Source organism: Dromiciops gliroides, chromosome 3 (genome assembly GCF_019393635.1).
Source record: "Dromiciops gliroides isolate mDroGli1 chromosome 3, mDroGli1.pri, whole genome shotgun sequence".
NCBI lineage: Eukaryota > Metazoa > Chordata > Mammalia > Microbiotheria > Microbiotheriidae > Dromiciops > Dromiciops gliroides.
This window is the reverse complement of record NC_057863.1, coordinates 255,866,252-255,885,242: the sequence shown is the minus strand read 5'-3', so window position 1 is coordinate 255,885,242 and position 18,991 is coordinate 255,866,252. Positions and strand designations below refer to the sequence as shown.

The 18,991-nt window shown below is 32.4% G+C and overlaps 1 protein-coding gene across 6 annotated transcripts in view; it reads right to left on the bottom strand.

Moving 5' to 3' along the window:
* Positions 1-18,991, bottom strand: part of USP25 (ubiquitin specific peptidase 25) — a 139,867-nt gene that overhangs the window by 60,063 nt on the left and 60,813 nt on the right. For all 6 annotated transcript variants that reach the window (XM_043993152.1, XM_043993153.1, XM_043993154.1 and 3 more), the window contains exons 8-14: positions 16,975-17,123; positions 7,944-8,071; positions 7,317-7,412; positions 5,934-6,095; positions 3,880-4,088; positions 1,291-1,361; positions 16-244 (exon numbers count right to left, since the gene is read on the bottom strand). In XM_043993152.1, the coding sequence (XP_043849087.1) occupies positions 16-244; positions 1,291-1,361; positions 3,880-4,088; positions 5,934-6,095; positions 7,317-7,412; positions 7,944-8,071; positions 16,975-17,123 (1,044 nt within the window). The remainder of the gene's footprint in view (positions 1-15; positions 245-1,290; positions 1,362-3,879; positions 4,089-5,933; positions 6,096-7,316; positions 7,413-7,943; positions 8,072-16,974; positions 17,124-18,991) is intronic.

Genomic DNA, 18,991 nt, shown 5'->3' with positions numbered 1-18,991 from the left:
TTCTTGCATTCTTACCTTTTATTAAGAATTGTTCCTTATCATTAATGTACATTAAACAGTATGCACTAGCATTTCTGTAGCCACCAAAAGAGTCCCGCTCTAGTTCTTCCCATGTTGATTTTGTCACAGAAATGTCATTATATTTCATCCATTTCTCTTGGTGATGATCAAAAATATATGCCCAATAGTGTCCTGCATTAGCTTGACCTTCATGAACTAAGACAGCATGTAAGCGATAAGGAACCTAAACACATGGGGAAAAGTTAACTTGTAATTTTTCCAGTTAATATCAAATAAGAAGTTAGGAAGATATTAAAATTAACTTGTAGTGCTTTTATTTCTTAAATACACATGAATATACAGTTGTGTGACCAAAGTGGAAGACTTTCCTACTACAGTTGGATGAAACTAGCTGAAATGAAATTTTTACTGCCTATAATTAGCTAAGTATGCATATATGTATCTATATATGTAAATATAGACACATGTACACACAAGTGTGTGCGCACACACATATATAAACCTTTTTAAAGCTAAGAGGTTGTCTTAAATATTATGGATATTCTATTTTGAAGTTGGTATTTAGGCACTTAATGGCATATTTATACTGCTATTTTTTAAGAACAAATTTCTCAGAAGCTTTATGGATACAATATAGTTTAGCTAAATTTCTAAATGTTTTACAAGGGGAGTCAAAGAATTTTCTTAATTTGTGTAATGTATATGAGTACACATTAGCTATAACATAATGAACCTAAAATGGCTTGGAGTCGTGGACTGCTATCTAACTAGCACAATAATTTGTACAAAATAAGTGTTTAAATATTCTATTCACTTTATTTTCAATGACCATAAGAAACAACATTTTTTTCTTCCCTCAAGAATACAAAAGAGGGGCAGCTAGGTGGCGCAGTGGATAGAGCACCAGCCCTGGAGTCAGGAGTACCTCAGTTCAAATCTGGCCTCAGACACTTAACACTTACTAGCTGTGTGACCCTTAGCAAGTCACTTAACCCCAATTGCCTCACTAAAAACAAAACAAAACAAAACAAAAGAATACAAAAGAAACCCTGATGACTTTACGAAAAGTAATACTTGTTTGGAAAAAAAAACAAAAAAGCATTAAATATTTTATCATATAGTTTAACAAAAAGTATAAAAATGAAATTGCTAAAATATGAAACTCTTAAAATAATGAATGAAACAACAAAATATACAAGATAACTAGACTATTTGAAGATTTACATGTTTGACGATTTAATGTACTTCCCACTTCAGAATTTCACTTACTTGTTTCATAGACTTGTCAGAGTACATTAGTTCAATTGTACGATGGATTCTAGATATGCTTTCCTGTAAATCTAAGATAATAAAGAAATATTTAATAACAATCATTTTATGATTAACATACTTCTACTGAAATTATATGGAAAAGGATCAAATCTTATTTCTTCTATAAAGTTATGAGAATCCATCCCTCAAACCAATATGACCTTAACACTGCTAATTCCAAATACTTATCAGTTGTTTATTTAAAATTATTATTACACAGAATTTTATTGTTTTAAATATGTTCAAAATATGTTGATCATTTCCTGAAGTCTTTTTTGTACTACATAGACCTGGAAAGAATTACTTGGAATATTTTTTTGGTAGTAGAATTCCAAGTATGTGTTCAATATTTAAAATCCACAAAATCGAAATATATTAAGGCTGCCTAAACTTACAAAAAGTAGAAAAATAACTAAATACTTTATGTAATTAAAGGCAAAACACTTACCTCCCTGAATTTATCAAAATAGTTAATTCAATTTGTGGTATGCATATGGGTTAATGTTGAAAGTTTCAAGATTTAAAATGCAATTTGGAAAATTATTTTTTTGGAACTGGTTTAAAAATTATGATTCATTAATTTAAAAAAAATCATCCATCCATATAGAAGTATTTTCAAGAGCTAGATTTGGCCTAAAAAAGCCCATGGTTTGAATCCTGCCTTGGATACTTACTGGCTAAGTGATTAATAAATGTAGTTTGAATGGTTAATTCTGCAAACAAATATGAATTTCAACACTGAATTATCAGTTTTAAATTATTAAAACAGACAAAACATCAATGATTTATCCAAAATTGTCCAAAAACATCAGAATGTTATTTTGATTAATGCTCAAAATATGTTGATGATTTTTTCCTGGAACGTGGGATAATTTTTGCTATATATAAATTTTACAATAATTATTTAGAATAGTATTCAATATAATTTTATAATGTAAGTGTAAAGTGGGATTTCTGGGTCATGTGAGCAACAAGATAAAGAAGTAGACATTTTATCTTATTTTCATGATCTCCCAAACCTCTTCAGAACAGAAACTATTAGTCAAAGCTAAAATAACTTCATCAAGGTATACAAAAAGTTAAAATTCAAAATCCAAAGTTAAAAAAACTAAACACACAAAACAACAAACTCATGAACCAATGCTCACTGACCCTTAGTACCCCTTCCCCCACCTTTCCTGCTACCAGCACTAACAGACCTATGGCTATGACAAAGGCTTATGACAAAAATCAACCTCACATTTCAGTCTCCCCTTCCTCTTTTCCAGTAATGTGAAGACCGCAATTCTAGGTTACAAAAATTTGCTCAGGTCCCAACAGCTAGTCAATGTAGCAGCCCCTCTTCCAGAAGCAAAAGTATGCCAGGGGACACAACCCTGAATCCGCAGCATTGCAAAGCTATGAATTGTTAGGGTAGTCAACCATATAACATCAGTGTTACAAAGCTTGAAATGCCAAATCTATGAACTAAGAAACAGAGGGACAGAGAGAGACAGGACATCGGGACAGATGAGAGAAAAAGAGACAGACAGAGAGAGACAAAGAGAGACACAGAGAGAGAGAGAGAAAGAGACAGAGACAGAGAGAGACAGACAGACAGACACACACACACACACAGAGTGTGTATGTGTATGTGTATGTGTGTGTGTGTGTGTGTGTGTGTGTGTGTGTCTCACAGGAGTGGGGAAGGGGGAGAAGGGATGATGTTCTGCATCACTCCAATAAGCCTGAAGGAGAGATTACAGCATACAGATGAGTCACTTGGAACAAATATCTAGGATGGTGAACTGTAAATTGCCCAGTATGGAAGGAAGCCAACATGCTTTAAGATCCAACCCCCAAGGCAACCACAATCAGAGGAGAGAAAATCAGAAAGTGAAGAATAAGGGAAAGTAAGGAGGAAAAAAGAAATTACCAATGATTTTAGGAAGAAAAATGTATTATCTGATCCCAGCCAGTTTTCTCATCTGCAACATTTACCTCACAGTGTCATGGAGTAGATCAAATGAGAAAATGTTTGTAAAACACAATGAAAAACACCAAAGTACTATACAAATTTCATTTCCAATTAGTAATGTTAAATTTATCATACATCAATGACCAAAGAGTTAATATTTTGGAATTACATTAAGCAGAAAGGAAGTATAATTTCCCATACAATATTAACATATTTTTTAGGAGCACATCAACATGAAAAGAACATTCCATTTAAAAACATTATAGCTAAATATACAAGTGAATAAATAAAATATCCATTGAGATTTTGAGAAGGGCTCAGTCAAGACCCACTAAAATAATTTCAAATTGGAAAATAAGCCCTAGGAGCAAAAGTTAAAGATTTATTTAAGTTACAGAATGTGAAAAAACATCATCCTTAGCTTATGGACCATACAAAAATAGTCAGTGGGCCATCTGGGCTATACCTGTACTAAGGTACTTTATAATTACAATAAGAATTTTATATGCTTTTAAGAATATAATTCACAGAGGATTTCCCTAAACAATCTTGAGGGAACAAGTACTACTAAACTACATTAACTATCTTACCTCTAGTGTCATTTTCTACTTCAGTCCTCCAGCGATGTAAACAGCCTTCTAGTACAGAAAGCTCTTCTTCTGTGATGTGTCTTGGTGCTGGATGCATGGGCAAATCTGGAGGTATTCGTGATTGTGTAAATGGCTTATGTATAAATGATCTTGGTGTAGGTGATGTGCTTGGTAGTTCTGAAGGAGTTCCCTGTTGTTGTTCTGCTGTGCTGCATTTTTAAATGATAAAGTAGAACAAATAACATGTCATATAGAGTCATAAATCCTCAATACCTATGTAAACAAATATTTAAAAGAAACCATAGTAGTTTTTTTAAAAAAACAATAAAAATTAAATATATAAATGTGACCAAATTATTCTAATTAACAAAAAAGGCCAAGAGCAAATCCTTCAAACTCCATTAAATACTTTAAGCTTTTATTATTCAATAAGGTTAAATGAGAATTATGCTGCCATTCACTCTTTAACTCTTTTCCTACATCCAATATGTTAAGTCTTTCTTCTCAGTTCTAAATCCATTAACTTCAGCTTGCCCCCACCCCAAACCCTTACATTATCTCTTTTTTTTGTTTGTTTGTTTGTTTGTTTGTTTGTGGGGCAATGGGGGTTAAGTGACTTGCCCAGGGTCACACAGCTAGTAAGTGTCAAGTGTCTGAGACCGGATTTGAACTCAGGTACTCCTGAATCCAGGGCCGGTGCTTTATCCACTGTGCTATCTAGCTGCCCCCACATTATCTCTTTCTCAAACTATTATACTAATACCCTCACCTACAACCCTTCTCACCATACCGGACCCCATCATTGATTCTTCATTCAGCTGTCAAAATAATCTTCCTAATCATGTTCTTCTTTTGCTTAGAAACCATCAGGGGTTCATTATTACCTCTAAGATAAAATACTAATCTTTAGTTTGGCATTTAAGGCCCTAAACAATCTAGCTCTAGCCTACATTTCCAGCCCCATTTCAAATGTGTGAAAAATGAACACTATTTAGTTTTCATGGTACAGTTGAGTCAAATTAGACTACCGGTTATTCCTCAAACTTGACATGACATTTCTTTCTTTCTTCCTTTCTTTCTTTCTTTCTTTTTAAGTGAGGCAATTGGGGTTAAGTGACTTGCCCAGGGTCACACAGCTAGTGAGTGTTAAGTGTCTGAGGCCGGATTTGAACTCAGGTACTCCTGACTCCAGGGCTGGTGCTCTATCTACTGCACCATCTAGCTGCCCCGATGACATTTCTGACCTCCACGTAATTACAGAAGTTATCCTCTAATTATGGTATATGGTTCCTTCTGATTTCTATCTTTTAGAATACATCTTTTCCTTCAAATTCCAACTCAGGAGCTACCTCTTTTCCCTTTCCCCCAGCCCTCAATAAAAAGCAATCTCTCTCTCTCTTTAAATTTTCCAAATTTCTCAATTACCTCTAACTCTTACTAGTACCTTATCTTTATATATATTGTATACACTCCCCCTCCCCCATCCTTATCTAGCTTTAACCTAGTTTAGGGGCAGGAACATTTAATTAAAAAAAAATTTTTGTATCCTTAGTACTTTTGCAACAGTAAGCCCATTTTAAACAACAACAACAACAACAACAACAACAAAATTTAAGTGAAATGAAATTAACTGAAAATTAGTTACCTTAAAAATAAAAATCTAAACCTACTTGTTTTTACATGGATATTGTGTAAAATGTCTTTGGTGGTACCTATCACCTTGTATTATTATGATGGTATAAACTATCAGTACTATTTTGTATTTATCTATAATGAAAGCTATGTTTTGTTTTGTCTTGAAAATACATTAAAATTACTAATTCTGCATAAACAATGGAATCTAAATTAATAAGCTAAGAATTAATACATAGAAAACATGCATTTTTCTAACTTCTTCAGCTTAAAAATTTAAACTTATTTTATAAAAACATTCATTTTAATCTATTACAGCAAATGAGCAAGAGACTATGTTCCATTTTGTTTAAATAACTATCTCTCCATATTAAATGCCACACTGTAATAAATGTTTCCCTTCATATTAAAAATGCTTTTACCTTGGTAATGTCTGTGATGGTATGGAACCACTAGGTGGGGAACTAGCATCAATATCATCAACAGGAGAAGTGCAAACAGGTTTACTTGAGGCAAACTCCAGTGCATACTGTAGAACATCTACCAAGGGGAATCGTTTAGGGCCAGAACCATAGCTTAAATATCTGTTAACCATAAAATGTATGAATGCATTTACTAATATATTCGAGAAGCTCCATTTTCAGCAGTTTTCATTGTCAGAGTTTTCAAACACCTGTTACATAATAAAATGAAATTATGCCACCATTTTTCTTATGAAATCAAATGAATCTCCATCGAAATGAAGAAAAAGGCTAGTGGAGCAAATAATACAATGAGTAAATGTTTTAAATATTCTCAAAGTTGATTCATTAATACTTCCTCTGCACACATGCATATGTGTACATATGTATTTATATTGTTTTCTTTCAAAGACTTCATTTCCTGTCATAGCCCATATGGATAATTATAATTATTCTTAGCTTTTCCATGGACTAGCCATATTTTTATTTTCAGACAGGTTATCTGTCACATGATCAACTGGCATTCATTCACCACTAATTGGTTTACAATAAAATTATAAACTGCCTTGCCATAGAAATTACAAAAATTACTAAGGTTTTTTAAAAATAAACTTTTATATTAAATTTTATATTACATTTTTTTAAGTTTTGATTTTCAATTTACACTAAAATAAAAAAAAGTTGGGGGAAAACTGATTAGTAAAACTAATTGATTTTAATACCAATTGAAATAGTAATGGTTGACTATTACCTAAATGGAAATACCAAGATTTATCAATCCTATAACAGTTATAATAATAGAAATCTTAACCAGAATTATATGCTTCATGTTATGCCTTATTTCAGTTATATGCTTGTGTGCCTTAAAAAAAATAGTAAAATTTAGTAAAATTACTCTGCAAGTCAGTCCTGAAACTTTAACAGCAAAAATCTAAGGCAGCAACCCTCAAAGTATGGTTCAAGACCTCTGGAGATCCCTCAGACCCTTTCAGAGGGTCTGTGAGGTCAAAACTTTATAAGAATAAGATATTTGTGTATGTGATCCATACATACATATACACACCCACACATTCAAAATAAAGGCTCTTGTGGGGGTGAGAAATCTTCAATAATTTTTAAGAGTTACCCTCTTAAAGGCTCCTGAGATGAAAAAATATGAAAATCAGTTAAGTAATGAAACTAATCATATACCTAGATCAGCCCAGAAAGATACCTCTTATTGAAATTATTTGCTAAAAAGGGGAATTAAAACCAACAGCTTTATAATCATACTTTTTCATATTATGAAGAGCAATATATAAAAAATAAATTGTATTGCGTATTTTTTTACTTCTCACAGAATACCTTTCTAATCTTTGTTGTAATACTGTAAGGTATTCTTTTAGTCTCTTGATCTCTTCTCGTTTAATTCTTGTTATTTCTCTGTTTTTGTGCATATATCTGTAAATAAAATAAAAAGCCAGCATTTAGAATTTCTATAAACTTAAATACCACCAGAAGTGGCATATCACTTGCAAAGAATACTCAGTTCTAAGAAATTTAAATGGAAATATTTAAACTCAATCATTGCCCCAAACCCCCCCACCCCAATTACTAAAATGTTTATAGACAATGAACCATTTTATGGACTTATAAAATACAATCTTCCCTTATAATTTTTTGAGATTATTTAAGGAAATATGGAAGTTGGTCATGGTTAGCTTTTTATTTCTATGACAATATTATTCCCACAAATAATGTTCTCTCTGTGCATTATAAATGATAGATGTTAGCAGAAAGGGTAGTTGTCAAGTTACACTATCATTTCTTTATGCATACTGTCATGTGCTCTCAAAACAAAGCTTGTTTCCAATAAAATTAAATCAGAATTTCATCTAGAAAGAACAGTGGTGTAATTCACTAAATTGCAAATATAATTTAAATATATTTGTATGTATACACACATATTCTTGCTGCTATATTAAGTCATACCTGTCCAGATATAAAACTTGAGGAAACTCTAACTTGTTGTGAATTTTCTCTGGTCTTCCCAAAGCCTGATTAAATTCAAATCTTGACAGTTCAAATGTTAATACAGGTGGAAGTTCTGTGAACCAATGCTAAATAAGAAAAGATATTTTAAAATTTAATAACACGTTTCCTACTTTTAAAAATTAAGTAATATTGTCATTTTATAAGCAGTTGACAACATTAATATCTTTGTAAACTAAGTACCTAATTTGATTGCACATCAAAATAAAAAAAAACCTGTTGTAAAGTCTTTTGAATTTTTTTTTAAAGGATAAGGACTTTTCAAGTGTAATAAAAATTCACATTTCTTTTCACCTTCTATGTATAACACTTCTATAAACCAAAGGGGAATAAAATGGGTTTTATTTCAAAGTCATAATTTCACAACTTTTAAGAGACTTCTGAACTCAATTACATGGCTCTATTTCCAACATGTTTATTTTAATATTTGAAACTAAAAGGCTGTATCAAAAGACTTGTGACAAAGCCCTTAAGGTATTCTTGAAATTACTTAAAGGACTAAATTTCTCAATATAATATACATTCAAGAATTATATTAAAATGGAGGAATAGATTTTTGACATTCTTTTCATTTAATCCTTATTCTCCCACTTGAATTTATCAAATATTTCACTAAATATAAGAAATGCATAGTTGTGGGAAATAAAGTTATAAATCTTTTAAAAGGTTAATCTTTAAAATTAAATATCTTTCTTTCTCAGCCAAATGATGATAATAGGAAGGCTGGAAACATTTACATTTTGGTAACTGTTCCATTTCATTCTAAAATTGTACTCAGTTCCCAGAGAGAATCACCTATTTTTTAACTGCAAATTTTACATGAACTTACTTGGGCAATGAGAAAGGGGAACTTTGTGTTTAACTTAGAACTGAAACAAATAAATATGCAAACATGAAAAAATATACTATAAATAATGCGTATTTTCAGTTACAAAACAACCAGAGCACCCCACAGATATGTAAGTGTACTAATTTAAACTAAAATCACCAAAGGTACATAAATTAACATTATCCAAAATACACAGATACTGAGATGCTTGAATATGTCATTTTTCATTAAAAAGGTCAACAAAAGTCTCTTCCCTAGTTAGTTACCTTCCAATTGTAAATTACTACCAAAACCAGGATGGTCCCTTGTTGAGAAATAAAATGGTATTGCTACTCTGGAAAAGCTAGTTACACTATCTAGTGAGTCTAGTAATCAACTTGTAACATAAATCAGTAAACACTATATATATTTTAGAGCAAGATATAAACTAAACTTATTCAGGAAAAATAAAGAAATTGCAAATTGAAGTGTGCACACTTAGATTCTCTTCGAGAAAGACTAACAGACAAATGTCTTTATCTGAAGTTAAGTTACATGTAATTGATCTTATAAAGTGAAAAGTTAAAGTGATTCTGACCAAAATATAAAGGATTTGAAGACAAGAAACAAAATTTCTTCAAAGAAAACAAATATAACTAATTAACTGAAGTTTAATAAAATAATCTGGCTTACTTATTCTTCTCTCTGAAAGCACCATGCCTAGGAATCCATGAAATAACACTAAATTCAACTCAACAGATAAAATGAAAATCATTATAACAAAGAATTTTACACTTTACACCACAGGATAATTTTAAGCACTATTATTATTTTTAGGTTATTATGAAGTTCTAAAATTCAAGATTAGGATTTAGAATTTGGAAACCAAAGATTTGGATTTGGAAACCAAGAAAATCTACAATAACTGAGGGTGATTAGTTACTCAAAATTAGGGGTAAATTATTCTGGAATATAATTCTTCAGGTGTCATTTTTTTCACATCCAGGAAATAGCTTCCATACCTTACTAAAAGATGTTCATAGTATTTTTGTATGTAATGTGCCTCTGTAGTGGATACATTTCTCCTCCATTTGCAGTGACTGTTTCTTCCTCACTATAGCTGTGGAGGGATCTCACCGTCTCACTCTGCAACAGATGGGGTGAGACTAGATAACCAGACATTCCCTGAATTTTTTTGATCTAAAAAACTATCATGGGTGTATCTGGTTCTGTGACCTCAGATTAAAAGACACAGTTTTTAAATTAATTCATCACTGAAGTTGGAAATAATATGAAACAGCAATGAGATTTTTTTCCTTTTAAGCTAATATTGATTTTTCCAATTAATAAGTTATCATTTATTGCTCAAGTATTTCTGAAGGTTAGGTAGAAAATCTGAGTCAGAGATTGTTAAAAAAGTAAAAAAGAAGAAGCTGCTGCTTCTTCTCCTCTCTCTCTCTCTCTCTACACACACACACACACACATATACACACACACACTCATGTATATGTACATACATACACATAAGAAATGACAAATAAACTCCTTTCATTACTTTGTAAGTAATGGATCATGGAAGATGAATATTTAATTATAAAGAGACTGAACCATTTAATTTACATGAAGAGCATTAATGGCTGTAATGAATGTGACTCACTTCTAACTCTTCAACAAGAAGAATATGTAGAGATAAAGAAGAGTTTTATCTTTTATTTTTATACCCATCTTTACTATTAATTATTAATTAAACATTGATTAATTCAATATTATTAATATTGGCTCTTTGCACCTTTGCCTTTGTGATAGTTCATGTGAGTATTGAGAATATGTAGAAAGGATATTAAAAATTTTATTCTCCACAAACCAATAATATATCAACTACCTCTAGCAATGAACTATTTCAGTAACAGCCTAATCTCTCAGCCATCCAATGACCATAATACACACATCCTCTTTTAGCTTTTCTATCTTTGTAATACATAATTTTAAAGATTTGTGAATTTTACACTGATATTCTTACAAAAAGATATACTATTTTAACTCATCTTAAAGGCATATATTTTTTAAACTTTCCCAAGTCATTGCAAATTCTTTCTTGTGCTAAAGGTGCATGTCACTTAATTATAAATCATAGTAAATTTAACATTAAGAATTATTTCTGAGAACTTATACATAGTATACTTTCGATATAGCCAACTAAGCTGATTTCTGATATTTAATTTCAATTATACTAAATTATTAGTTATAGAAAATATCTACAATTTGTTCAATATTGTCTGAATATGATTAAGATTATTCCCGAAATACTCACATGCTTAAGTACTTTATTTCCTTTATGTAATCAATGAAACTTAATCATTTTTTTAAATTTTTGTTTCTTAAATAAGTTTTTATTGATGTCTTCTGTTTCTTGTATATATGAATAGTTTTTCCAAGTATCCTTCTCCCTCCCAGAGAAGCATCCCATATGACAAACTATTTTTTTAGAGGAAAAATAACTAATCTACATATTAAGAAAAGCCCAAAACATATGCAATATGTAATACTTGTGGGCCTCCCACATCTATAAAAAGGTGAGCACCAGGCATCTTTTCATACCTCTTCATTTGAGATCTGCCTAATTTTTATAATTTTATTACATTTACTTTTGATTTTTTGGTGTGTGGTAGTTTCCATGTATATTGTTTGTTTTGCTCTGCTTACTACATTCTACTTCAGTTGACACAGATCTTTCCTGTTCCTCTTTATTCATTACACACATCATTTCTTACAGCACAGTAACATTAGATCACATTCATGTACCACAATTTGTTTAGTTATTCCTCAATTGATGGGCATCTACTTTGTTTCCAATTCATTCCTATTACAAAAAGTGCGGCTATGGTGTATATGGGGACTCTCTTATCAATGACTTTCTTGGGGTATAAATCCTGGAATGAAGACTCTGGTTCAAAGGGTATGGACATTTTAGTCACTTTATGTATATAATGACAAATTGATTTCCAAAATCATTGTACTACTTCACAGCTTCAACAACAATTAATGTGCCTATAAACTGTTTGTTCATATTATTTGACCATATTATCTATGGGAAGGGATATTACTTATACAGATATTAATATGTTATATAATATGTATATATATATAAATATACTGTTTTTATATCTTTGATAAACTCTTATCAGAGAAACTTAATACAAAGATTTTCTTTCCAATTCAACAACTTCTTTTATTATAGGTGTAATAATTTTGTTTGTGCAAAAGTTTTTCAGTGTCATGTATTATAAGTTATCTATTTCATATTTTGTAATTCCATGTCTCTCTTTTTTGGTTAAAAATACATCTCCTGCCCACAACTGTGAGGGTTATGTGATCTGCTTCTATTCTAATAAATTTATAATCAATAATGGTTTGTTGTCCATGGTTCTTTTTAGTATAATGTAGTTTCCTTGTTTATCCATTTTTATTTTTTGAAAGTGTTTTTGTTTTGTTATTGCTTAAATAGCATGATATTAACCCCTGCTTTTTTGGATTCACTTAATGCATAATAAATCTTATTTTCCATTTTACTTTGTGTATGCTTTTATTTTTTAAATGTGTTGATTTTAAACAAAAGATTTTGGGGTTTTGCTTTCTTATCCAATTTTTCCCTTTTCTTTTTTATCAGACCATTTAAGCCATTCTCATTCAAAGTTTTAAAAGGCTGGCTTATATTTTAGTCCATCAGTTTCTAATAATGTGGTGTTTTGTTCTGTGATTCTTTTTCTCTTCTGTTGTAAGCACAGTGCTAGGATTCTTTACGTTAGTTTACCTTAATCTTTTTAAAGGTGACCCTATTTCCACTGGTTCTCTTTTCTTCACTCCTGATCATCTTCTCTTGTTTAATACCTCTTTGCCTTTAGGTTTTTACTTATTAGTTCCTTTTTCTCTTCTGCTTTTATCTGGTTATATAATTCCCTCCTCTCTTTTCTCTTTTCAGTTAAGTAGATTCCCCCTTCCTCTCTATCCTTTAAAGTAGCCTTGTTCAATAGTACTTTTAAGTTTTCATTTTTGTGTACCTCTTTGCCAAAAAGGATTTCTCTCACACTCTTCATTATCCATCCTCTCTGTCCACTCTAAATCCTTGGTCTCTGATTCGTGGCTTCTATAATTACTTGGTCTCTCTTTTCTTTGTCTTACTAATTCAATCAAAATTTCTGAGGCATCCATGCTAGGTTTTGTCCTCTTGGAAGTTTCTGCCACTCCCTTGTAGAGCTCGTCCCAGGCACTCACCTTTTCTATTTTGCATCATTCCCAGAACAATTAATGTAATTAATGTGTCAGAGGGGACACTTTTCCATGGTAGACCTTCTGCCTACCATTTCCCTGATTATGTAGTCCATCACTAATCTATACCCTCCCCCATTACCTTTTCTCCACATATTTCTCAAAATCTCTCCTTTATATCCATGACCTCCTGCTCCTCTACATGCCAGCTGCCCCAGGAGTTCCCACTGCCCCCCTCCCAAGATAGGCCAAATGGACTTTTAAAGTTTCAAATGCCTCAGAGTTGGATCCAGCACAAAGTTCTCATCTCCCTTCACAGACCACTGTTCCTCACCCACAAAAGCATTCATCAGTGGAATCCTCTGCCACCACCAAAATAAGGCCTCCTTCCTTTTCCCACATTTTAATCCTTCAATCTTCCTCACCTACTCTTCTGCAGACTCTTTTCTTACTGAGACCACAGAGATCACTTTTAACTTGTTGCTAGCCCTCAATATGACCTGTGTATATCACACATTCCTCCCTATTCCCCTCTACCCCCCCACTTTAGATTCATGTTTTTAAATATAAATTCAATTCTGCACACCATTCAACTTTTTATAATTTTATGCAATTATTCTTTGACATCTACTGCTACTTAAAATTGTATCCATATTCTGATCTGAAAAAATGCTTAGAATTTCTCCACTGAATTTTAAAATATTGACCACAAAATATTAGCAGAGTTCCAGTTTAGTGCTTTGATTTGAACCAAAGAATTTCTTTATACCATAAATTATTAGCAAAACAGCATGATATTTTTTACAACACAGAAAACCAGCACTTATGTTAATTAAGGGCTGTATTGTATAGGGATTTTAGATATTTAGCAATAACCTGAAACTTTTTTCTATCTCTAAAATAAATTTTCATGTTTTCTAAAGTTTCAAGAAAAATAAATTCATATTAAAATGGCGCCATATTAATTTTTGCATGTGGAGTCAGTAAAATATGAGTTCAAATCCAGCCCTAGACAATTAGTAATGTGTGATCCTAAGGAAGTTGCATAAGCTCTGTCTATCTCAGTTTCTTCAATGATAAAATGGCAACAATAATAGTACCAACTTCATGGATTGTTGTGAGGATAAAATGGGAAAATATATGTAAACTGTTTAGTATAATTTCTGGCACTATCTTAGGCACATAAATGGGGGGAAAGGTTACTTGGAGTTGCTAAAAAGTAATATAATTCACAGAATGATCTCATTAGAGTGAAGAAAAACCATAGTACGAATTCTGCCTCTACTATTTATTAGTTTGTGGCATGAGAAAATTACTTACGTTCTCTGCACCTCAATTTCCTCAACAGTAAAGCTGGGATAATGATAATGGGATAATGATACTTTAAATACCAATGTAACAGAGCTGTTATTAGGATAAATCAGATAATATATGTGAAGTACTTTGTAAGCCATAAAGCATTATATAAGAGCCAACTATTATCATTAGCTTATATGGCTATCATGTAACATTATTATATATAAAATAATTTGAGAGTTGATTAAAAGCAGGGAAACTTTTGTAAAAATTTATAAAAAATTATTTTAAAAATTTATAAAGTTACTTCCAATTAAGGTCTTATTGAATGCAGTTATTAGTGGGGTTACCTGACCTAGACCTTAAGTTTGGAGAAAGTTCAAACCAGTTAAAACTGGTTTTGTGGTCTCTCTGGAAAGCCCCCACTGCTGCACCTAGACCCTAATGTTCTGACCAGATAGCACCACTCCTTGAGCCTCCCCAGCCTTTTCTATGGACTTTCGTCTATTCTGCAAAACATCTGATTTAACAGCTTTTTGAGGCTGTCCCTTGCATGAGAACCAACAAGTATCTATTAAGAGCCTACTATGTATGAGGCATGGATGGTACTAGGTGACTGAGATATAAATACCAATAATGAAACAAGCCCTACATTCTAATGAGGGGACAAGTACATATGTATATATTATGTATAGGATAAATGCAAATATATAATATACACAAAATAGTTAAATACAGGGTATTTTAAGAATGAAAGCACTAGCAGATGAGTGTAAGTATTAGATGGTGCTTGAAATAACATGTTCAATTAAGAAAGGAACTTTATGATACAGAGATAAAGAGAAAATGCATTTCCAGGCACAGTGTAAAAGCATAGAGATAGAAAATGGAATAATATGTCCAAGATACAAAGAGAAGGTCACTTTGCAGCACTGAAGGATAGGGGAGTAGGATGTTCAATGAAGATGTAACAAGAGGTTGGGTAGGGCTTTAAAATCTAAACAAATCAGTGAGGAACGAGTCAAGGATAATGCTGGGATTTTGACAGAATTAAGAAAATTTGAAATTGGAGAGCGTTTGGGGAAACAAACAATAAACTCTGTTTTAGATGTATTTAAAATATCTCTTGGACTTCCAATTTGATATGTCCAATACACAACTGGTGATTTAAGAGATAAAGGGAAATAATGGGGCTAGACATATAGATTTGGGGCAGGGGGTCATTGGCATAGAAATGATAGTTTAACCAATGGAAGCTGATGAAGTCACCAAGAAGAGAGAAGAGAGGGAGAAGAAATGAGTAATCAGGATAGAACCTTGTGGAGCACCCACATTTAGAGAGCATGATGTGGATCATTAGGCAGAGGAGCAAAGATAGAAAGTGAACCAAATAAAAACAGCTGTCATGAAAACCTTGAGAGGAGAGAATACCGCTTATAGTTTAGACAGAAAAAAGATGGTTTAGCTACCAAGAAGTGTAAAAAGCAGCCCTCAAGCCCCATGTGAGGCAATGGATAACAAAAGTTCTGGGAAAAACTTCTATATACAACCTATAACTAAAAATCAAGGAGAGTTGATATAAGACAGGTGACCAATTAAACTTTATATATTTATTTCTTTGAAGAATTGTCTCTAAAATTAAGTTTAATATCACAACTTGTTAAAGTAAGTAAATTGAATTATTTTAACAAAAAGTTAGATTTATAATAAACAACACGAAGAAAAATCATGGTCACAAATCTATAAAACCTTGAGCACAGAACACCATTTTTCCTTTCAGGCTAAGGAAATGCATGATAGTTCAGATCACAGAGGAAACAAATGATAACAGCACACTAAAATGGCAGATTAATGTTTTTTGAGGGGTAAGTAAACTTCCTCTAAAAATGGCTTTACAAAATTAAGATAGCAAACTCTGGACTGGGAGAGTCAGGAAACCTTGATTGTACTTCTAGTAAAGCTATAAACTAGCTATGTAAACTTGAAGAAAACACTTTTCTGAACTTTGGGCTTCTCACCTGGAAAATGAGTGTGTTGTACTAGATCTAAGATTCTGTAATCCAATGACCAAAAGCAAAATTATTATTTCAAAATTAACCACCCCAAATAAGCTTAATATTGCTAGACTAATACTATACTGGGGGCAGGGAGGAAATAGAAGGAGGATGGTGAAGGGCAAAGGGGCAAATTTTTTAACATCTGGAGCAGCTAGGTGGCACAGTGGATAAAGCACCAGCCCTGGATTCAGGAAGACCTGAGTTCAAATCCGGCCTCAGACACTTGACACTTACTAGCTGTGTAACCCTGGGCAAGTCACTTAACCCTCATTGCCCCGTCCTCCCCCCCCCCCCCAATTATAGCATCAGACAATTTACAGCAAATTATTTAGGTTAAAATTTAGTATCACTTACATTCTCTTGAGTATGCAAAATAAAGTGTCTTTTTTAAAAAATGACTGCAATTAGGCCAGGTCAAACTCATTTTTTGTAAGTACAGTCAATATAATTAGCAAATTCAAAATAAACCTTTATTAAGTCATTATAAGAATGGAATGGGATAAGGAAGGAAGAAAAAAAAAATAACCAACATTCTAAACTCACCTCTTGGCCAGATTTTCCTGAGTTCTCTGAATGTAATGACTCAATCTCTCCTTCAATCATGGCAGCTTCTAGGCATTCATGCAAATCTTTGAAACCATTGACTTGAAGTGGATACTGACCAAACATTTCTGTATTTTCAAATTTTTTACCTTGAGAAGAAAAGAAAATCAAATTAATGTTTCTAGATTTACTCTTTCAGTTTCACGTCATAATATATTGTGAATACATAAACTCCTTAAAAATAATTCTATATTTCATGTGGGGTAGCTAGGTGGCGCAGTGGATAGAGCACCGGCCCTGGAGTCAGGAGTACCTGAGTTCAAATCCGGCCTCAGACACTTAACACTTACTAGCTGTGTGACCCTGGGCAAGTCACTTAACCCCAACTGCCTCACTAAAAATAAACAAATAAATAAATAATTCTATATTTCACAAGGTACCTGACAATTAGTGTAACAAAAAATTATCTAATACTAGATTACATATTATGAGACTGTTTTGTTCTCTACATGTGAAGCTACTGACTGGCATATAGCCTAAAGATGTGAATTATAAAGAAGAAAGATCCTATGTAAATAAAATAATTATGAGTATCACTTTTTGAGTAACAAAGAACTGGAAACAAAATAAATGACTGTTGAATGAGGAATGGCTAAATCATCTGGAGTATATAAATGTAATGGAATACTACTGTGCTTTAAGAGACTACAAATATGAAAAACAGAGAAGCAGAAGAACACTATATGAACAGAAATAAAGTTAAATAATAGAAAGAAAATAATACATACAATGACTACAATAATGCAAGTTAAAAAAACAACAACAATGAATTCCATTAAAATGGCCAAGCCTGGACCCTACTATAAAAAGGCTATTTCCCTATACTTCTTTGCAAAGCTGGGGACATTATACTGCATATAATGTAAGACTTTTTTGATATATTAGATAGTTCTGCTAAACTATTCCCCACCCTCACACTCCTTTTTATTCCTTGGTATAAATGATGGTTTTTTGAGAATGGGGTATGTTGGAAAATGTAGGTAATATAAAAATATATTAATTAAATTTGTTTTTAAAAGAGTATGTATGGGCAGCTACGTGGCGCAGTAGATAAAGCACCGGCCCTGAATTCAGGAAGACCTGAGTTCAAATCCGGCCTCAGACACTTGACACTTATTATCTGTGTGACCCTGGGCAAGTCACTTAACCCTCACTGCTCCTCCCCCCTCCCAAAAAAAAGAATATGCATGTGTACTTTATATTTACTCTCTTTGTGCTATATTTATTTACTCTCTGTGCTATATATATATATATTTATATAAATACACACATATATACACACACATATGTACCATATATATATATATATATATATATATATATATATATATATATATTACAGAGAGTAAATACAAAATAAATAGAAAGGTAGTTAAACATAACAGACCAGGTGAAACAGAAAAAAATTAGTACAGAAGATGGTATGTGAGCTGTATCTTGAAGAAAGAGAGGGAGTCTATGCAACAGAGGAGAGAGGACATTTCAGACATGGTAGACACCCAATGCAAAGGCACAGAGATGGGCAGATGGAGTGCCATGGGTAAAAAAAAGAGGGGGAAAAAACCAGATAAACTGCACTGTAAATTGAAGGAAAGAAAGTAGAGTGAGGCTATAAAGACAGATGGGGGTAAGGTCGTAAAGATCCTTAAAAGTAAAAGAAATTTTTATATTTTATCCAAGGAGCAATTTGGGAGCCACTGAAGATTACCCAATGGGGGAGTGATAAAGATCTGTCCTTAAGGAAAACCACATTGGCAGCTATGTGGAGGATAAACTGGAACAGAGTTTTGTAGCAGAAAGACCAATTAAGAGACAACTGCAATATTCTAGGCAAGAGGTTGTTAAGAAATGTTAAGGGATTTCCTAAACTTATCTTTTTGAGGTCCCATATTTTTCAGAAATATTGGACCTGGAGTATGCAAGATGCCCTGAATGTGTCAAGGACCAAGCTGACACC